The sequence below is a fragment of the Bactrocera dorsalis genome, chromosome 2 (assembly GCF_023373825.1).
Source record: "Bactrocera dorsalis isolate Fly_Bdor chromosome 2, ASM2337382v1, whole genome shotgun sequence".
Classification (NCBI taxonomy): Eukaryota; Metazoa; Arthropoda; class Insecta; order Diptera; family Tephritidae; genus Bactrocera; species Bactrocera dorsalis.
The window spans coordinates 49,758,032-49,779,081 of NC_064304.1; the positions used below are offsets into that span (position 1 = coordinate 49,758,032).

Genomic DNA, 21,050 nt, shown 5'->3' on the forward strand with positions numbered 1-21,050 from the left:
TGTTGAACAAAGTAGTCGTTAGTTGTGTAGTTTAATTTTGAGCCAAGCAATTATGAAACGGACACACTGTGCTTATGATCATTAAAAAAAAAAAATAAATAAAACATCACAAAAGCAATTAATACTCACTTTTACACTGTCGATTTGGAAGACTTGCATATACATACGCACTACTTCCGCACATACTGACTTCATCAATACATACATACGTACATTTAAACAATAAGAGCAATTAGTTGAACCGAAACGACACAAATATATTTGCTGATATTTACACGAAAAAAAAAATTAAAACAATTTTGCTGATATTTTATTGCTATATACATATATACACGGATGAACACTCGGGTTTTGTTGAAGTGGTGAAATTTGATGAAAAATTAATCAACGAATATTATACAAATAAATTAAAGCTATATACATATGTACATTTATTTAAAATGCTTACTATAGAAATAACTTGCAAAATAGTCTTAAAATATTGGGAACTAGCGCCTATATAATCCACCGTTTAATGTGAATCTATTCGTAATAGAGATAATAAAGTTATTAACTCATGCATTTTTATTAATAGTATGAAAGAAAAAGCCATCTAAGAGTAGGTTAAGGTAACGCTTGTAAGGATTCTTGAGATGTTGTCCTTTTTATCATTGAAAAAACTGAGATGCTGATATCCCTGCTCGGAATGGTGACTTTTATTTATAATAAAATTATTTTACCTGGTATACCTGGTATACAAAATGGTTCAGCCCATACTCTCATTTTTGATTTTCAAGTTCTCTTGTAATAGGAAAATTGAATTTAGTAATATTGTAAGTAATCATGAAAGCTACAATTTCTCTCAATCCCTTTCTCCAAAGTCAAAAGCAGAGAATGTTAATGAGCAGAGAATGCGCAAATGTTATCTTTTTTAAATTCTAAATAATTATGATGAAACATCGAAAAAGCCCAAGTACACGTCATTGGGAACTCAACGAACGTTTATGTACACGTACATAGCTGTCCTGTGACATACATATGTATGTATACATAAGTTATGGATAATTAAAATACCGAAAAGAAAATGAATTGCCTTACTTCAAGAAAATGTAAATAATGAGAGAAATGATACTGAAATTTGGATTAAAATACCATTTAATAAAAAAGGTTTATAAAAATAATAAAATATCTGTGAAAGGATTTCAATTTAGGAAAAATGTTTGATTTGTAATAAAGAATTCTTCTTCTTCTTAATTGGCGTAGACGCCACTTATGCGATTATGCGAGTTAACAACAGCGCGCCAGTCGTACTGCGTGGAATACTTTCAGAGCTGGAGTGTTTTCGTCCTTTCCCACAACATGACCTAGCCAGCGTAGACGCTGTCTTTTAATTCGCTGAACCATGTCAATGTCGTCATATATCTCATACAGCTCATCGTTCCATCGAATGCGATATTCGCCGAGGCCAACGCGCAAAGGACCATACATTTTTTGCAGAGCTCGCAACGTCGACTCATAAGTTGCTGTCATCGTCCAAACGTCTGCATCATATAACAGGACGGGAATTATGAGTGACTTATAGAGTTTGGTTTTTGTTCGTCGAGAGAGGACTTTGCTTCTCGATTGCCTACTCAGTCCGAAGTAACACCTGTTGACAAGAGTTGTCCTGCGTTGGATTTCCAGGCTGACATTGTTTGTGGTGTTTACGCTGGTTCCAAGATAGACGAAATTATCTCCGACTTCAAAGTTATGACTGTCAACAGTGACGTGAGAGCCAAGTCGCGAGTGCGACGACTGTTTGTTTGATGACAGGAGATATTTCGTCTTCCCCTCGTTCACTGCCAGACTCATTGGCTTTGCTTCCTTGTCTAGTGTAGAGAAAGCAAACTAATAAAACACCCGCGTTGAGGCCGATGATATCAATATCATCGGTATAGCCAGCAGCTATACACTCTTATAAAAAATTGTACCTGCTCGATTAAGTTCTGCAGCTCGAATTATTTTCTCCAGCAGCAGATTGAAGAAGTCGCACGATAGGGAGTCGCCTTGTCTGAAACCTGGTTTGGTATCGAACGGCTCGGAGATGTCCTTCCCGATCCTGACGGAGCTTTTGGTCTTGCTCAACGTCAGTTTACACACCCTTATTAGTTTTGCGGGGATACCAAATTCAGACATAGCGGCATAAAGGCAGCTACTTTTCGTACTGTCGAAAGCAGCTTTGAAATCGACGAAGAGGTGGTGTGTGTCGATTTTCTTTTCACCGGTCTTTTCCAAAATTTGGCGCATGGTGAATATCTGGTCGGTTGTTGATTTACCAGGTCTAAAGCCACACTGACAAGGTCCAAATAGTTTGTTGACGGTGGGCTTTAATCTTTCACACAATTCGCTCGATAGAACCTTATACGCGATGTTGAGGAGGCTTAGTTGGCGCAGATAGATAGGGTCTCCCTTTTTGTGGATTGGGTATAGCACACTTAAATTCCAATCGTTGGGCATGCTTTCGTCCGACCATATTTTACAGAGAAGCTGATGCATGCTCCTTATCAGTTCTTCGCCGTCGTGTTTGAATAGCTCGGCCGGCAATCCATCGGCCCCTGCCGCTTTGTTGTTCTTCAGGCGGGCAATTGCTATTCGAATTTTTTCATGGTGGGGCAATGGAACACCTGCTCCATCGTCATCGATTGGTGAATCTGGTTCGCCTGTTCACTGCCATTCAGCAGGTTGGAGAAGTGTTCCCTCCATAATTTAAGTATGCTCTTCCACAAGAGTATGCTCCGGTCTTGAAACCTTCTGTAAGCCGCCGCATCTTTTCGTAGAATTTTCGAGCATTACCCCTGTCGGCCAGCTTATCAAGCTCTTCGTACTCACGCATTTCGGCCTCTTTCTTTTTCTGTCTACAAATGCGTTTCGCTTCCCTCTTCAACTCTCGGTATCTATCCCATCCCGCACGTGTTATGGTCGATCGTAACGTTGCGAGGTAGGCAGCCTGTTTTCTCTCCGCTGCGACGCGGCACTCGTCGTCGTACCAGCTGTTCTTTCGCATTTTCCGAAAACCAATGGTTTCGGTTGCAGCTGTACGTAAGGAGTTTGAAATGTCGTCTCACAGTTCCCTTATACCGAGTTGTTGACGAGTGCTCTCAGAGAGCAGGATTGCAAGCCGAGTAGTGGTCCGAGTCGATGTTAGGACCTCGGAGCGTACGCACGTCTAGAACTCTGGAGACGTGTCTTCCGTCTATCACAACAAGATCGATCTGGTTGGTGGCTTTTCGATACGGAGACTTGATGTATTCTCTTGTGCTGGAATCTAGTACTACATATAACCATATTCCGGGTCCCGGCGAAGTCGATAAGTCTCAATCCATTCGGGGATGTTTCGTCGTAGAGGCTGAATTTAAGGACCGTAGTGGCAAAGATACCTTCTTTGCCCACCCTCGCGTTAAAGTCGCCAAGCACGATTTTGGCAACGTGGCGGGGGCATCTCTCATATGTGTGCTCCAAGCGCTCATAGAAGGCATCTTTGGTCATATCGTCCTTCTCTTCCGTCATGGCGTAGGCGCGAATCAGCGATATCTTGAAGAACCTCGCTTTGATGCGGATTGTGGCTAGACGTTCATTCACCGGAGTGAATGATAGTACTCGGCGAGGGAGTCTCTCTCCCACCACGAATTCCACACCAAACTTGCGCTGCTTTATATGGCCACTGTAGTATATGCCACAAGGACCTACTCGTCTCTGTCCTTGTCCCATCCATCGCGTTTCTTGGATGGCGGTGATGTCAGCCTTTATTTTCACGAGGACATCACCCAGCTGGGCAGCGGTACCTTCCCAATTAAGGGACCGGACATTCCAGGTGCATGCCCTCAATTCGTTGTCCTTATTCCGTTTGCTATTGTCGTCAGCAAAAGGGGGGTCACTCATCCGAGGCTTGTTGTTTCTTTTCATTGGTATAATTTTTTACGACCGGGTCCCAAACCCAGCGCACAACCCTATGTAGGGGATGTTTCGCCTTCTCACTTTAGCTCGCCTTCAAACGGATGTTCTTAGGCTACCCAGATATACTTGGTCAAAGACCGGAAGTCGTGAGCTGCTTGAGTCATATGTAAAAGAATCGTTTCTGGCCACTCCCAAGTGAATGTCGATTAGAGAACTTTCCTCACTGGCATGAACTTCTAAACATGACTCCATCCTCCAAGAATTGCGCTATACAAACAGTATCAGATCAGAGACATGAAGATATACCTTTATGTTTTCTGAATCAACGTTCTTGTGCTGAGAACATAGAGAGCGACAGGCCAGGAATAAATAATCTCTGGACAGACTTCAAGCGACATCTGTCAAATATTAAAATACTCACGTTCTTAAAACACATTTACATATGTATGTAGTCGTGCAGTTGTCTAAATAACTGTTTCCTTAAGAATGTCGCTTGGTGTCAGTAGCTCTCTATGTGTTCAGCACATCTCTGTTAACCTTCTCATTTTTCAAGTTCACATTTAACAATTTGTCTGATTGAACATACCCTTTAAGGCAAGTGCCATTCATTCGTGTCCCCTTGTTCGAAATGAGGCATACTTTTCGGGGCAAGATTTTTTCCACGCACAGAGTGAACCAAATGCCTATCTATTAGGATGCCAACTTTTTCTAAAAGTTTCGGTTCCAAGCATTATATCTCTCTCTCAACTCTGGATAGTTTTAAGTTTTGTATATTTTCCAATATTGATGCGTATTGATGCGATTGCGAAAAAGCAATGATTTCATGATTCTGGGGTTCATTCCAAAACGTTGGTGTCATAAAAGGTATAGACATACTTCCTTATAGCTAACTTTTTAATATTCTTGAGCAGCCAACTTGTATCCGGCTCACCGATGGAAAAACCAAAAAATATATACATAGCTGGTAAGATCTGTTATTGTATTCCATTAGTAAACCACACCGCCACCACAATGTAGCAAAAATAGTCTGTAGAATTTTGAAAGGATTGCGGGGTTCTATCAATATAAAATAAACAAATAAGGAAGGGCTAAGTTCGAGAGCAAACAAACATTTAATACTGTCGCAAATTACAATAATAAAATTTAATATGTATATACTTCTGTGATCAAATTGAAAGGTGAATTTTGACCATTTCATTTCCTTCAAAGTCACCATATCTCTTGGAAAAATCCTCGTCGTGGTGGCCATCAGAGCCTTCTTCGATTCAGCTTTTATATCCTCAATTGAGTCAAAACGGTGTCCTCGGGCTGATCATGTGAATTTGCTGAATACAAAGTTACACGAAAGTAAATCAGGAGAATGCGATGGTTGCGGCGCGATATTAGTTGAAAATGTGAAATGATTATGAACTTTCTTCAATAAATTCAGACAATTCAGTAAGAAACGAAAAATTCGCTTTGAGAGCCTCACAAAACGACGCATATCTCAAATATTAATGAATATTTTGATATGAGATTTAGCATAGATGTCACTAACAGTACTATCAACTTACAGAAAAAAAAATATACCGTTTCGAAAAACACGCGAAGTATAAATTAAAAATTCACCTTTCAATTTGAGTAGTACATATACTATATACTATAACTTCTAAACTGGCACACATATAAGATTTGTTAGAATATGGAAGTAGTATCGACCAGATTTTATTTATTTTTCCCAATAGCATTAACATGTCACTTACTAAAAAACTAATCATATACAGTAAAGTCTGCCGAATGTTGGTGGTTATAGCTTTAGTGGTTTAGGAGATGTATAGTATACATTAAACTTAGTAGAGGGCGGGGCTAGGCCCAATTTTTAAAAAATTTTTGCCCGCAGGACTCCTTTGCTGCAATTCCCTGTGCAAAATTAAACTTTTATACATAATTTAGTGCTTAGTTATGGCACTTTGTAGGTTTTCGGTTAATGGCGATTTGTGGGCGTGGCAATGGTCCGATTACGCCCATCTACGAACTCTTACTTTTCTTTGTACTAAAAAACCTGTATAACAAGATACATAGATATGTAGTATATATATACATACATACATATATATTATAGTTTTGTACACCTAACGGTTGTACAAATCACCTAAAACTAATCGAAATAAACAAAAGGTTATATATATATGTATATATGCATATATATATATATAACCTTTTGTATTATTTTCGTACAATCGTTAGGTGTACAAAACTACATATAATACTCTGTAGCACCTGGTTGCAAGAGTATAAACATTTCTTTCAGCACGGTTTTTAAATTTCTTTGCACATTTATTGGATGAGTTCACACAAGAATTAATAAACTATACTCATAATACTTAAAAAAATATGAATAATTTATTTATTATTATTTATGCAAAACTTACCAAATTATTTGATATAAAGCATAAACAAATGAAAATCAGTTTTCAACTAACTGTTGTAAAGACTCAGTGCATACTACGCATGCGCATATGTATTTATTACCGTCAAAATCGGTTTCGACATTTTTATACTCTTGCCACCAGTTGTAACAAAGTATTATAGTTTTGTTCACCTAACGGTTAGTACGTATTTCCTAAAACTAATCGAGATAAATATAGGGTTATATATATACAAATGATCAGGAAGACGAGAAAGTTCAATTCCGATTGACTTTATGTCTGTCCGTTCGTCCGTGCAAGCTGTAACTTGAGTAAAAATTAAGATATCTTGATGAAGATTGGTATGCAGATTCCTTAGTACAAAGAAAACATTTTAATTCGTAGATGGGCGTAATCGGACCACTGCCAGGCGCACAAATCGCCATTAACCGAAAACATATAAAATGTTAAGTACTAGATTAAGATCTTAAACTGTAATTTGGCACAGGGAATCGCAGTAGCAAAGGACACCTGTGGATAAGAAATTTTGAAAAAGAGGGTGTAGTCCCGCCTTCTTATATGTTTAATTAATTAACGGGGTACGAATTATCGCGATTTCACTGTATTAGGTACACTCGTATGTGAGCTAGGGGAAGTATTCATCTGATTTTATCCTTTTTAGGCAGAAGTACACAATGTTATTAGGAAGAGACTCTTTCTGAATCTCATTAAAATAACGCACATATAGATACGATATAAAATTAACCGGAATTTCGAATGTTTTTATATTTTGTACTAAGCTCTAAATATTAGCAAAGGTTGCTTTTCGAATTTTTTCCGAAACGAGTTTTTCTTGATTTGCTTTAAATGTAAAGATCCCGTACTTATTGGTGGTGGTGACAAGACGTAGGTTATGAATATGACCAGGGGCGTCGCGAGGATCCAGATCATGGGGGGGGGGTGATTCCCTTTGAAATGCCGACTCATTTCAAGAATTTGCCGATTTAATGTATATGTTTATAAATATATATGTATAAAATAAGGATATCTTCATTTCTGATAAGGTATTACGGAGAAGTTTGACAACATAATAGCATAATTCATTATTTTATTCTCAAATAAGTATTGTACATATTAGTATAATCATCATTTAATATGTTTCACTTAATATGAAATACATATATTGTTCAGCGACGTGTTACGCGGGAAAAAACAAGATTTTCTTAAGAAATTGAATTGCAAAAAATATAAATTTCTGAGTTATATTTTCACTCTGCGATGTTTCAACATTGACCATTTTCCAACAACATCGCGCAGATCGATTTCGTCTACTTTATCCTTTGAAGAAGAAAGCAGCATCAAAGAATTCAAACGTTCATCCCCATTGTTGTACGCAAATCGTTGAAAACAAATTTCAATTTACTAAAAGAACGTTCACATGAAGCTGACGTGACAGGAGCAGTCATTATGTAATGAACAATTTTGTACGCAGAAGGAATGACCTTTCTCAATTTGTACGCTACTATAGAAATGTCATCGAAAGGTTTACACTCTTTACATGAATCAAAAAGAATTTGTGTTTCAGCAAAAATACAATCTAGATCTTCACTGAAGAACTTAGGTTCCAATTGCACAACAAATTGTATAGATTCTATTGTAATATTACTTCTGTTAGCTGGAATCCTGAACATCTCTTGAATGGGTTTCAAGGTTGACATAGTTTCTTGCAAATTATCTTGAATACAATTTATGAAATTTTCGAGGACAATTTTGAATTCTTTTCTATAAAATGTCTGGAAATCAAAATTACAAGCAGTTACTGGATTATCGTCATATTTCTTCGGAGCACGGCGTGTTCTGTGGTGTTTCGAAAAGTCATTTTCATTTTTAGGAGATAACCGACTTTTGAAAGAATGACGATCGATAGTAAATTCATTCTTCGAACTTAAAAAAAAATATATTCAACCACTGTTATTCGAACATTGTAGTGTTTTAATAATCCTCGTGGAAATTACGAAAATGTGTCTTTTAAGCTTGCTTCCGCAATTATAGAGCTATTTATTGCGTTTTACTGAAGTTAAAATTTTCATAAATGCCGGCTAGTGAATTCGCAATGGATATGACGTAAAAATTAATGTGCAATAATATATTTTGATGAAAATCTTAAAAATATTCAATAAGTTTTGACAACAAATTTCCGGGTACTTGGCAACTCTTACTGGAATTGCCGAAATGAACTTTCAAATTTTTAGTTATGATATTAAAACGGCCGAAAATGCCGACTCGTTCATAGATGGGGGGGTGTATAGTACATATATATCATACAACTTCTAACAATGTTGTATTTATGCTGTCCTATGTTCGGGCTGTCAAGTTTGCATGTTCTTTACTCAACATGTTTTCGGGTTCGTTTGATCTTTTCTTAAAGTGTTGCCCACTCAAAACGTAAAAGTGAAGTTGCCCGGAATTTTTATTTATGTTTTCTGAAAGTTTCAAAGTATTTTAATTATGTTGGTCCCAAGCCTCGTTTTTCGAATCTATTTTTCGACCTCTCCTCGAAATAGTTTTTGCAAAAGATTCAGGTACGAGTATTTTGGAACGAATCTAGCATTGGCACTTAATACCCAAAACTTTAACCAAAATGTGTTGAGTCGTTCCATAAGGGATGTTGAGATTCTGTACTATCTTTCTAAAATAAAAACTATCTTTCCAAATTACAAATATATTTTAATTGATTCTGTTTGTGCGTGCAGTTCAAATGGACTAGTCCGGCTCAAATTTGATCAGAAGGTATAATATAATTTCAATCGAAAGTTTCAAATCCTCACAATTGCTATAGAACGGTAAATATATTTGCGATAAGCTAACATGATTAAAACTGACTTGTGAGAAGTGGATGTGATTGTAGCCAGATCTCTTTCATTTTTATACTGTGTCAAGATGATACAATGCCAACATGTGAAGGATGTTCTGTTCAAGTCTGCTATTGAGTTTTTAAATTAATCCCTCCATGTAAGTAGAATTTTTCTCTGAAGAGTTTAATATGAATTTTCTCACATTCATCATAGTTATTGTATTTATAATATATAGTTTCAGTTTTAGTACTCTATGAGTTGTAGTTTACATTAAATTTATTTGAGGTTAGACCACCGCCACATATTTTACTTTTTTAAAATCACATATATCCCTATCAACAGTGACTCTCTAAACATCTGTTACGTGTCTTAATTGACCACTGAGTCCCATCACTTTATGTTTTTACGGAAAATGTGAGTTTATGGGCGTAACAATGTCTAACCGTCCAAATATGCAGTAACAAATTCTTAAGTTTGTTATCTAATGATGATAAATATCATATCAAGTATAGCTTCAGGAATGCATTTTCTTATTGCCACTTAAAAATCCATTTGTATAGATATTGTAGCCCTGGAAATAAAAATGGGGTAAATGACCAAATGTTGCAAGCTCGTAAATCTATCATAAATGCAAATATTGGAACAAGCAGCCGTCTTCTTTTGACCGCAGTGCTTGGCAATAACTTTCCTACACCGATCGCAAAAACCATACAATAAAACCAATGAGAGCAATACGTGTCAACGTCAAATGTTGCGACTGTTGATTGCTTGTTTACATAAGCGATAAAAAATGCAACCACTCGCACACACTTTTCATATATACTTATGTATGTATATATGCACATATATTTAACGGTCATTTGCGCCTTATGCGCAAACTGGAGGACTGTGCGAGAATCCGCCATTAACTGTGACTTGTATTGACGAAAATGCTGAAATCAAAAATCCATTAGCCCATACTGGTGGCCATAATTCGTTGCATGCGAATGTATGTTTTCGCTACATGCAAAAGTTGTTGGACAGCGATTATCCTGACGATTTCTTATTTTTTTTATAAATTTGAACTTTTAGTTTGTTGAATACACAGTGTGGGTGAAGAATCAGGGTCGAGTGTGTCACGTTAGTGATAACGCAATGGTAGAACACACGTGGCTGTTACTTGCTCGAATTTGGTGTACTCATACATATGTGCAGGACACTCACCACAGGCTAATGTCCTATCAATTTTGCAGCCACTTCTGTTGCCATCAAATAATTGTTTTACCATCAACCGATGATCAATCTTTCGGTTGCCTGTCCCTCTGACATTTTGCGAGGCTAATTTCGATTAAATCACACAAATATTTGCAGAATTTGCCAGAAATCGAGTTCGTTGCAATTGATTAGTATTGTGAGTGGCGAACCCGACACCTCGGATACAAATTTGCATCTATATATTAGGATGATACAAATAAAACCAACCTATCGAATTTATGGCTAAAAATGAGGCTATTTACAGAGAAAAGGCATTACTGCAAGACAGGATTTTTAGTATATTTTTAAAAGGTGGCTATCTGAAATTTTGCATAAGTCCATTGCTGTTTGTTAAGTATATATATTATAGCTTCGGTGGAACAGAAAAATACCTTCACTTTTGAACCGTTTAGAATATTGTTTTTTCATCGCGGTTTCTTGTAGAGCATAAAGTTTCCTAATAAATAGATTTTGTCAATACAATAATTTGTGTATTTTAAAGTTTTAAAATTACTTTCGGCAGTCTTTTATTGAGAGCTTTCCATAATTGGATAATTTTCTAAAACAACTTAAAAAAATATATTTAAAAATATAGGAAATAGATTGGAAAAGAGATAGTGAAGAATACATTATATTATTTTTGCGGCCGTTCGTTCTAACTTTGTTTGACTTTTGCAAAATTTCACATTTTCTAATAGATACTAATTAGATATTATTCTTTTAATAACATACAGTAATAAAACCGTATTCTGAACAGTCCAGTCATTCCTCAAAACAATTGGAACAGAACAGAAATATTGATTACAATTCCGATAGATAACCATTTTAGTATTTGATTATTTTGATTTTGAGAACCTTTTTATCGTTCTTTGTTTTTTGTTCTAATAATAAGCGGTCAACGTCTACACATTTCTTCTGCGTACATATAGAAGTTTATAGAAACTTTGTTGTACATATACACACATGCGCACAACGGATTTCAAACAATTCTCATTTATTCAAATACTCGCAGAAGAGCAACTATACAACAACCAGATATTCGATTAATCGATGTTCGAATAATTTCGAATAATTTTAAGAGTCGTAATGTGAATTATACACTCCAAATTTGCTCATAGAAATTTTAATTTTATTTATTTTCACTCTCAATGTACATTATTATTATGATTATAATCAGCCATAGCGTACTTTAGGCGAATTTAGGCACCGGAAATAGCTCGTCCCAAATTTGAAATCGCTGTGTGAAAATTCCACCCTCCCCAATATTCAAGTCTTTCCCAATTACTAAGTAAGACTTTTTATCCTCAGTATAAGGGGGCCATTTGATATCCTTCAGATACTCATCAGTTGCTTTATTCGGATCTCTAAAAATAAATACAATATATTTACAAGATTTTTATTATTATTTATTAATTTCAGATTATTTTATTAAGAATTTAGAGGAATTAGATGCAGTCACTGTCGTCTTCATTATTTAAACTATCGGATTCTTTCCCTTATGTGATATTTAAGTTTTGAGACTGATCCGATTTTTGTGAATTTTTAAAATATCTTACCCGTTTTTGGCAAATTCTGCCCACATGCGAGTTAAATTTTCAATAACTACATTTTCGGGATCTGTTTTCTTGAAGAGCGGTGTCATAACGGGTACATGGAAGAGGTATAATAATTCATCATGGTGTACGGCGCCTTTAATATATGTATATTTATTAAATAGAGATCTACGGATATTATATCAAAGATTGGGACGAAGCAACTTACCATAAACCTCTTTATTTAAAGGAGAATGACTGTAGCGACCCTTATAGGTGAAGAGGTATGTGTAGACGGTCGTCAGACGAGAGATAAGATCCAAAAATCGGTGATATTCGAAGCCAATAATGCCATCAGAGTAGAGTTTCCCGAAAGAGTCTATAGTGTTCGGCAACTCCAAGGTGGCATTCGCCAAATATTTAGACCGCATTGTCTTACTTATACTCCTGGAACGTAAGGTATCTCGTTCATACATTAGTACAATGGGTGCATACTTTTCAAACTCCTCATTGAACCATCTTCTCGTGGTTTCATTTTTTTGTATATCTATGTGTTACACAATAGTAAGTGATGAATGTTTTGTTTAAATATTTTTCAATATTGCTTACGATAGGCTCCGCCGACAAACTCATTTTCCGTTATACCAATTATAATTGGTACTCTCTGGAAATTAGAACTTTGTATAGTTTTATAAGGGTTCTCCAGTAAGAAGCGTTCTTGTCCGAAATCTTCCTCAATCACTGGCAACCAGTTCAAGATAGGGTTCCAATTGAAATCAAACATTTGAGCCGAGGTATTCACAAAGTCCATCATTGATTTCTAATTAGGTAAACAAAAAACAATGCATTAATAATTTAAGTATTTTAAACGCATTAAGCAAGATACAAATGTACAAATTGTGTGAAAACTATTAAAGGTTATTTACAGTATTAGCTCAACTCTTACAGACTATTTATTTAAGTTTACCTTCTTTAGACATTTTACCAGTTCGGATGAAGGCTCTTTCGGGCAATTCAACAATTCCGCTTGTCTATCACTCAATCTTTTCTGTCGTGTTTCGTAGTCGAATTGTCCCAATGGCGATGCACTCATCATAATGCCGCGGTGGAATAATCCTTTTGACATGGGGGACATCAAGTGTAAACCAATACTAAAACTACCGGCGCTGTAGCCGAAAAGTGTTACTGAATTTGGATCCCCGCCGAAGTTACTAATATGACTCTGAATCCAACGTAGTGCTTCAACTTGATCTTTCAAACCAGCATTGCCGGGGGCTTCAGCACTGCCCAAAGCCAAGAATCCTAATGTCCCTAAGCGATAGTTTAGAGTTACCAAGACAATATCGCGATCCATGAAATTCTCTGGACCAGCAAAGTTTTTACTCTGTCCTGATCCACTATAAAATCCTCCTGGGTGCAAATATACCACAACCGGTTTCTTGGCGTATAAATCTTTAGTATAAATATTCAAGCGTAGACAATCCTCTGACAAATCGGTTATATTTTTCGTTACTTGTGGACACATGGGACCATCCTCAGTCGCATCGAGAACTGTTGGCTTCCAAGCCGGGTATGGTTTAGGGTTCTGAAAGCGTAATTCTCCTACAGGCGATTGCGCATAGCGTATACCTCGGAAGGCATAGAAGTCTGCTCCCAAACGGGATTTAAGCGTTGTACCCAGTATTTTGCCCAATGAAGTGTTCACTTGAATTGCAAAAGCGCAATTTAAGGATGCTGCAACGAAGGCAATGCCAATTATATGGCAGATCTGTATTTTCATTTCGATCACTTAATGTGTAACCACGACTTTCAACTGAACAAAGTAGAGCGCGATTTGTCGTATTTATTTCCCAGTATGTGACATTACGAGTGACTGCGACTGCGATTGCGGGAACTGTACACACCTATTCACGCATACATCATGTTTTGTGGGAAGCGATGTAAGAAAACCCCCTCTTGATACTTACATTATAAGGTAAGTAGTATGTACATATGTAGACATGTATGTACATATGTATACTTATTGTATTTTCCATTTAAAAGGTGCATAACATAATTATTGCATTTTTCTACTGAATTTAATTAAACAACTTTTATTTTATTTAGCGGATTGTGAATTGAGATTATTATTAGCTCTTGCTCTTATGTAATTATCTGAGTATTTTCGAGCTAGTGACATATATACTTATACTCGGTATTTTTACATTTTCCATATAACTGTTTCTAAAATTTATTTCTCGTTTGAAAGTGTTTAGAAAAACAAAATACGAGACCAGCGAGAAAATGTTTAGTGTCTAACTCATAAAACATGTTGATTTTTAATTTAATGCAAATGGAAATGATGCACGCTGATGAAGATCAAATCAATAATATATGCTTTCGAAAACAGTGTTAGTTAAAAATATACAGAATGGGTAGGCCAGTACTACTTGCTAATGAGACAGTTCTGTTTTAGCTTTGAACTAACCAGATTTCCTGCAGGGTAAGCATACAACGTACTACATTCTACATCCATATATTTCGAGTAGGCACGATTGCATATATGTATGTACAGGGTTTGTCCAAAAAGTAATAGGACTGATTTTCTTCCGCCGCGACTGTACTTCGAAAATTCAGCGTTCGTTAGTGCAGAGGTACGTGATTATATTCTGTGTGAAGCTTGGTAAATCTGCGACGTTTGATACGATCAACCTGGCTTACCCAGATGTTGCTTTAGCAAGAAGTGGTGTGTTTCGGTGACACCAGGCCTTTTTGGAGGACCGCTAAAAGGTCGCTGATGAAAGAGCAAATCCAAAGATAAAACGAAACTCATTGTCTTTTTTGACATCAAAGACATCGTCTACCATGAATTTGTTCTTCCTAAACAAACCATCATCGCCAAGTTTTACGTGGAAGTCCTCAAGAGACTCAAACGAATGGTCTATCGGGACATCGCAGTTGATTGGAAGTTGTACCACACAACACCCCGGCTCACACCGCCTTTCTTCTGAACAGCTACCTAACCAAGGCCGGCATTAAAACCAAACCTTCCGCAGACACCCTATAAACGTATTGTAACGATTGGTTCCATAAATATTTTTAAACCGACTCAGTCATATTACTTTCCAGACAAACCCTGTATGTAAGTAAACAGTCGCAGCCGCGATAGAATTCAAAATGCAAATTCAATGTTCGGATTCAACTGAACCGAATTAGTTAATTGACTTCGTCTTATTATAACGCTTTTATCAGCTCCAACTGTATGTATGTATATTCGAAACTTCTGTCTGCGCAAGCAGAAGATAATGTGAGTATATGCATATTCCGTGGCGTAATCGGACCACTGGCATGAAAACTTATATCGTTCCATAACTAAGCACTAGCTATTTTTATGATAAACTGTGTACAAAATGGGCGAAATCGGACAAAAACCAGGTCTACTTCCCATATAACACGACTTTAATCCATGGTCGTCCGACGGTACTCTTCAGTACTATCTATGGTTTTGCTCTTATAAATGGAATGGTTAAATTAGTATTTAGAGGCTTTAGTGCAGTCGCAGACTTAGACAGTCGCTTTAAATTCAAGATTTCTTAAGATTTTAATATTTTTATACAAATTAAAGATAAAATATTAATTTTGTAATAATTAAGGTCCGTCAAATGTCTAATTTGGTTGAAATCAGAGATAAAGATATGCCCAACTAATCTTTAATTGAAGTGAGACAGCAATTGCCAAGCAATTGTCCAAGTGTATACTGAACTAGATTGATGGTCAAAGATCAGGAGGTTTTGACGTTTAGCAATTGGAAACAAGGGAAAGGCGCGCGTCGAAGGATTTGGATAATTATTTTTTTTTAGGTTGGTAGTACTGTCAGTCACATTTATGTCAAATTTCATGTCAAATTTCATCTCAAAATATTCATTAGTGTTTGAGATACGTGTCGTTTTGTGAGCTGCTAAAAGTGAGTTTTTCGTTTTTTGCGATGTCGAAATTTGTTGAACAAAGAATTTGCATTAAATTTTGTTTACGGAATCAATTTTCTGCTGCAGATACGTTGAGGATGGTGCAGAAAGCCTTTGGTGATGAGGCTATGTCTAAAAAAAATGTTTCCAAGCCGGCCGTGAACGTGTCGAAGACGAAGAGCGTCCATCAACCTCAACCGATGAAGCTCACGTTCAACAAATCAAAGATTTGGTGTTGGAAAACCGTCGATTAACAATTTGAGTCCTTACTGATGAAGTTGGCATATCGAAAGGCTCAGCCAATACCATTTCGAAGGATGTTTTGGGCCTCAAGCCCGTCAAATCTCGACTTGAATTTTTTGGAAAAAAGGCGTCGCGTTAAAGTGCGTCATGAAATGTACTATAACTGGCGATGAGACTTGGATCTATGCTTACGACCCTGAAACCGATCAATCGAGCGAATATCGTGCCAAAAGAGAGCCGAGACCAAAAAAATCGCGCCAAAGTCGCTCAAAAATCAAAGTCATGTTGACTGTTTTCTTCGATTATCGTGGTGTTGTGCATTATGAATTCCTTCCAACCGGTCAAACAGTCAACAAGGAATATTATTTAAACGTTATGAGTCGTTTGCGTAACGCTACCCGCCTAAAAAGGCCGGAATTGTGGAAAGACAATTCTTGGTTTTTACACCACGATATTGCACCATCCCATACTGCCCTCGTAATTCGTGATCATTTCGCCAAAAACTCAACCCATATCGTTCCGCAACTACCGTATTCACCTGATCTGGCGCCGTGAGACTTCTGGCTGTTCATCAAGCTCAAAAGACTGCTCCGGGGACACCGTTTTTATACGATCAAGGCGCAGCGAAGACGGAACTGAAGGCCATCCCGGAAAGTGACAACAACCAGTGTTTTGAAGATTGGAAAATCCGTTGGCATAAGTGCATTGCAGCGGGAGGGGATTACTTTTAAGGGGATGAAATTGATTTGGAAGAATAAATAAAGAATTTTCAAAATAAATACAATGTCACCTTATTTTTTGGGCACAGACGGACGAACACGTCTCGCCATCGTAATAATTTTGATATATACATACATATATAATTCTATATCTCTCTCGCATAGTTTTAGGTGCAATAATCAACCTTTAGATTAACAAAACTATTGTACATATAGCAGCATGTTGCGAGGGTATACAAATTTCGTTTAAGAATTCAATATTCATTATTCGACGAAACGAATGGATTAAAGTCACATTTGGTATTCCATTAACATTTACAATATGTCTTGGGCTCCTTTAACTTTTTTCCTCCATTTTGCTCTATGTCAAATGGGCCTAACTAGCACATATAAATATATTCACAATGTCAGTGCCGAGGAACAAACGACATCCAAAAATTCTGTTACCGAAAGAAAAATTGGCTAATTGAAGTAATCTTGGAAAGTTTTTTGTTCTTTTCAATTTAGTTCAATTTAGTTTTCAATTTACCACCGTTTCTAAACCTATTTTGCCTCAACAACGAGCGTAATAAAATGTATAGCTTTTTAAAATTGTTCAGGTAATTTTATTAAGAAAACTCTCAAGTTTGTTAAAAGTCTCAGTTCGGATGTAATTAACATTATTTCGGTAAACCCCCATATAACTTTTATAACGATTTTCAAACATCCTGTTGACTTTAGCCTTCATATTTTAATCAACCTGTGTGGTATCTTAATGAAAGTTTTAGGTCATCGTTTTATGGCAATGACATGTCGAAATATTAAAACTTGTTAAAATAGGATCAAACCTTTCTTTAGCCCTCATATATATAATATAAAGGGTGATTTTTTAAGAGCTTGATAACTTTTTTTTAAAAAAAAACGCATAAAATTTGCAAAATCTCATCGGTTCTTTATTTGAAACGTTAGATTGGTTCATGACATTTACTTTTTGAAGATAATTTCATTTAAATGTTGACCGCGGCTGCGTCTTAGGTGGTCCATTCGGAAAGTCCAATTTTGGGCAACTTTTTCGAGCATTTCGGCCGGAATAGCCCGAATTTCTTCGGAAATGTTGTCTTCCAAAGCTGGAATAGTTGCTGGCTTATTTCTGTAGACTTTAGACTTGACGTAGCCCCACAAAAAATAGTCTAAAGGCGTTAAATCGCATGATCTTGGTGGCCAACTTACGGGTCCATTTCTTGAGATGAATTGTTGTCCGAAGTTTTCCCTCAAAATGGCCATAGAATCGCGAGCTGTGTGGCATGTAGCGCCATCTTGTTGAAACCACATGTCAACCAAGTTCAGTTCTTCCATTTTTGGCAACAAAAAGTTTGTTAGCATCGAACGATAGCGATCGCCATTCACCGTAACGTTGCGTCCAACAGCATCTTTGAAAAAATACGGTCCAATGATTCCACCAGCGTACAAACCACACCAAACAGTGCATTTTTCGGGATGCATGGGCAGTTCTTGAACGGCTTCTGGTTGCTCTTCACCCCAAATGCGGCAATTTTGCTTATTTACGTAGCCATTCAACCAGAAATGAGCCTCATCGCTGAACAAAACACGCGCGCGAAACACATTTCGAACCGAACACTGATTTTGGTAATAAAATTCAATGATTTGCAAGCGTTGCTCGTTAGTAAGTCTATTCATGATGAAATGTCAAAGCATACTGAGCATCTTTCTCTTTGACACCATGTCTGAAATCCCACGTGATCTGTCAAATACTAATGCATGAAAATCCTAACCTCAAAAAAATCACCCGTTATGTATATTATTTCGGTTGGCTTTATACGGTACATATAGGTAAATATGTAACATATCTTAGAAATTTTAATGGGTTACATTCATAAAATGGCATCACACATGTTCTCGAGTATAACTGAGTAATATTAAAAGTTAACTCAATCAGTCCAGACCTTCTCTTACCTCCATTATAACCGATAGAGTGATTTCCGAGTCCCACTTTATTTTAAACTGTTTATGTCAGGCAACATTTTTGATACTTTAATAAAATTAAGTGGACAAGTTTTCGTAAAAATAATGTGGGCTTCACCTTTACAAAATTTACATTTTTTTTCAATAAGAAGACTTTTTGTTTTATACCGTCTTTTTCTTCTCCTGAAAACTTATGAAAAATTAAGTTACGTTATTTTGCATTTTAGGTGACGAAATATACTTAAACGGCATTCTTTTATTGATAGTATAATAATTTTCATATAAAACACTGAAGTATTTATATAACAAGTCCCCGTTGTGAATCAAAAAGTCTACTACAGTTTATGGTCAATTTCCGATATCCAGTGCAGTTGCAAGTGGTGATCCGTGTTTTATAGTCCTTTTGGTTGATTGGTTTCTGTTGCTTCTCAATACATTTGTACACCAACAACAGTACAAATGCTTACGACAATTCTTTCCACTTCCTCTGATGTGAGAGGAACTGTTTCGAAAATGCACATCTCTTCTGTTTTTAGTTTGTGGATGCCTATGCTAGCTTCGGAAGTTCGTCCTTTTTAAGCCTCCTGTTGCCATCATTTACGCCAGCCATTAAGTGTGTCTGTGCTAAGACTTGGAAATTGTCTTTTGAATGTTTCAATTACACGCCTTCTTAAGCACAGCATATCCCTTTTTACAAATTGCACAGAAGCGTGGTAGTAGTCACTGCTGCTTGAGTAGCCAGCCAACCAGTAAACGAAAGCGGCTAATACGTATTTCGGCTGCTTACACGACAACAGGCCGTTATAGTGAATTCACACAAGTCCATACCTACACTCACACATGCACATATACGAAAAGACAATTTTACTACACACACATTGCTGCTAAAATACATATGCGGTCCACTTGTACGCCATCATTTACAAAACGGTGCCATCCATGGTGTTGGGTGTCCCTGCGTCTGCCAGACATCACAGCATCGCAGTTGGATAATCGTACAAATTGCCAACATAAAAGCTGCATAATTTACGGTCACTTTCTCGAAGGGTCGTCGATGCAATGGCACACATTTGCACTCTTATGTACATATTTTAGAGTAGGTATAAAAGATGGGTGGTCAGCAGCAGTGAAGATCAAGTAAAATTTCTTCTTGGTTGGGTGCTGGGCGTGCTTGAGCAGTTCATGGTATTAAGCTCGCTTCGTTGATGCCCCTCCCCTTTCCTGCACACTCTGGGTCTATACTTTTATATTTTAAGCACTTTTGCTAAACACTTTCGACTTAAACCATTAATTTCCGAAACACTTGGCACTGGATTTGCAATGGTATGGTTTTACAGTCGCCTTGGCCGGGGAGAGTTGCAGTGCAATATAACTACTAGATAGCGAGAATATAGCTTGGAGTTAATTTTATTGCAGAAATTGGGTTAAGTGGTATGAGGATATGTACATACATATGTATATATATTACAACAGATTCAGGCACACATGTATTTAAATGTGTGTGTATGTGAATAATGCTTGTTTTATGTACGCTACGGCAGTTTTGTCTTTGAAGAGAGTATGGCTTTGCCATTAACTTTGTACTGGATAAAAATCAAATTTGTTTTATTGATTATAAACTACTAAACTTTATTCCTCCGTACCGCTTTCTGCATTTATATCTTTAGTTATTCGATAAAGTAATAAAAAACATAATTAATAATTTAAAAGTGACATTAAAATATAATTTGAATAAAACGTAAAGGTTTTTTCCCCAATTTATTATTTAAAACTATTTAAGGGTACCAAAAGGTAAAGTCAATGAATGTCTATAGTTTGAAGTGATTGATGAGCTCATTATGATTTAGTTTATTAATTTTGAATGTGTGATTGGCAACAGCAATATATCAAAAATTCTAATGTCACAATTCATATGTAGCACATTAGACTGCATAATTAGTATATACAAAGCGAGAATTGAGACAATCTTAAAGGAATAAAGATCTCGGATCAATTAGGCGTAGTGTTAAGGAACTCTTCAAACTGACCAAGACGGCCCATGAAGGGTCCTGCTGGAGGGAATATAAAGACTTGGCACTTAAGCTCCACTTCACCCAGGAACCTTAAATATAGAGATACCTCTAGAGTATAAGAAATGTTCCATGGGGGACAGGAACTCCTCAAGGGATGTACCGTCATCACTCCTATGGCCACTTGTGCCTAATGAGCTTCTGAATTTTAAAATATAAAAGTGATATCCTATACAGACGACATAGCTATACTA

General features: G+C 36.7%; 1 protein-coding gene across 1 annotated transcript; it reads right to left on the reverse strand.

Moving 5' to 3' along the window:
* Positions 1-11,494: 11,494 nt before the first annotated feature.
* LOC105229768 (bile salt-activated lipase) lies at positions 11,495-13,750 on the reverse strand. The gene is made up of 5 exons (XM_011210208.3): positions 12,887-13,750; positions 12,529-12,739; positions 12,149-12,466; positions 11,944-12,076; positions 11,495-11,751 (listed from the first exon to the last, which is right to left on the reverse strand). The coding sequence occupies exons 1-5, from the start codon at positions 13,697-13,699 to the stop codon at positions 11,577-11,579; spliced, it is 1,650 nt and encodes a 549-aa protein (XP_011208510.2). The 5' UTR covers positions 13,700-13,750; the 3' UTR covers positions 11,495-11,576.
* Between the last annotated feature and the right edge of the window lie 7,300 nt (positions 13,751-21,050).

Bases quoted from the DNA above. Each gene is read 5' to 3' on its own strand.
- LOC105229768 (XM_011210208.3), bottom strand. From the start codon at position 13,699: ATGAAAATACAGATCTGCCATATAATTGGCATTGCCTTCGTTGCAGCA. The intron at 12,740-12,886 runs GTAAACTTAAAT...TTACCTAATTAG, and splicing joins TGGTAAAATGTCTAAAGAAG to AAATCAATGATGGACTTTGT. The intron at 11,752-11,943 runs GTAAGATATTTT...ATTTATTTTTAG, and splicing joins GCAGAATTTGCCAAAAACGG to AGATCCGAATAAAGCAACTG.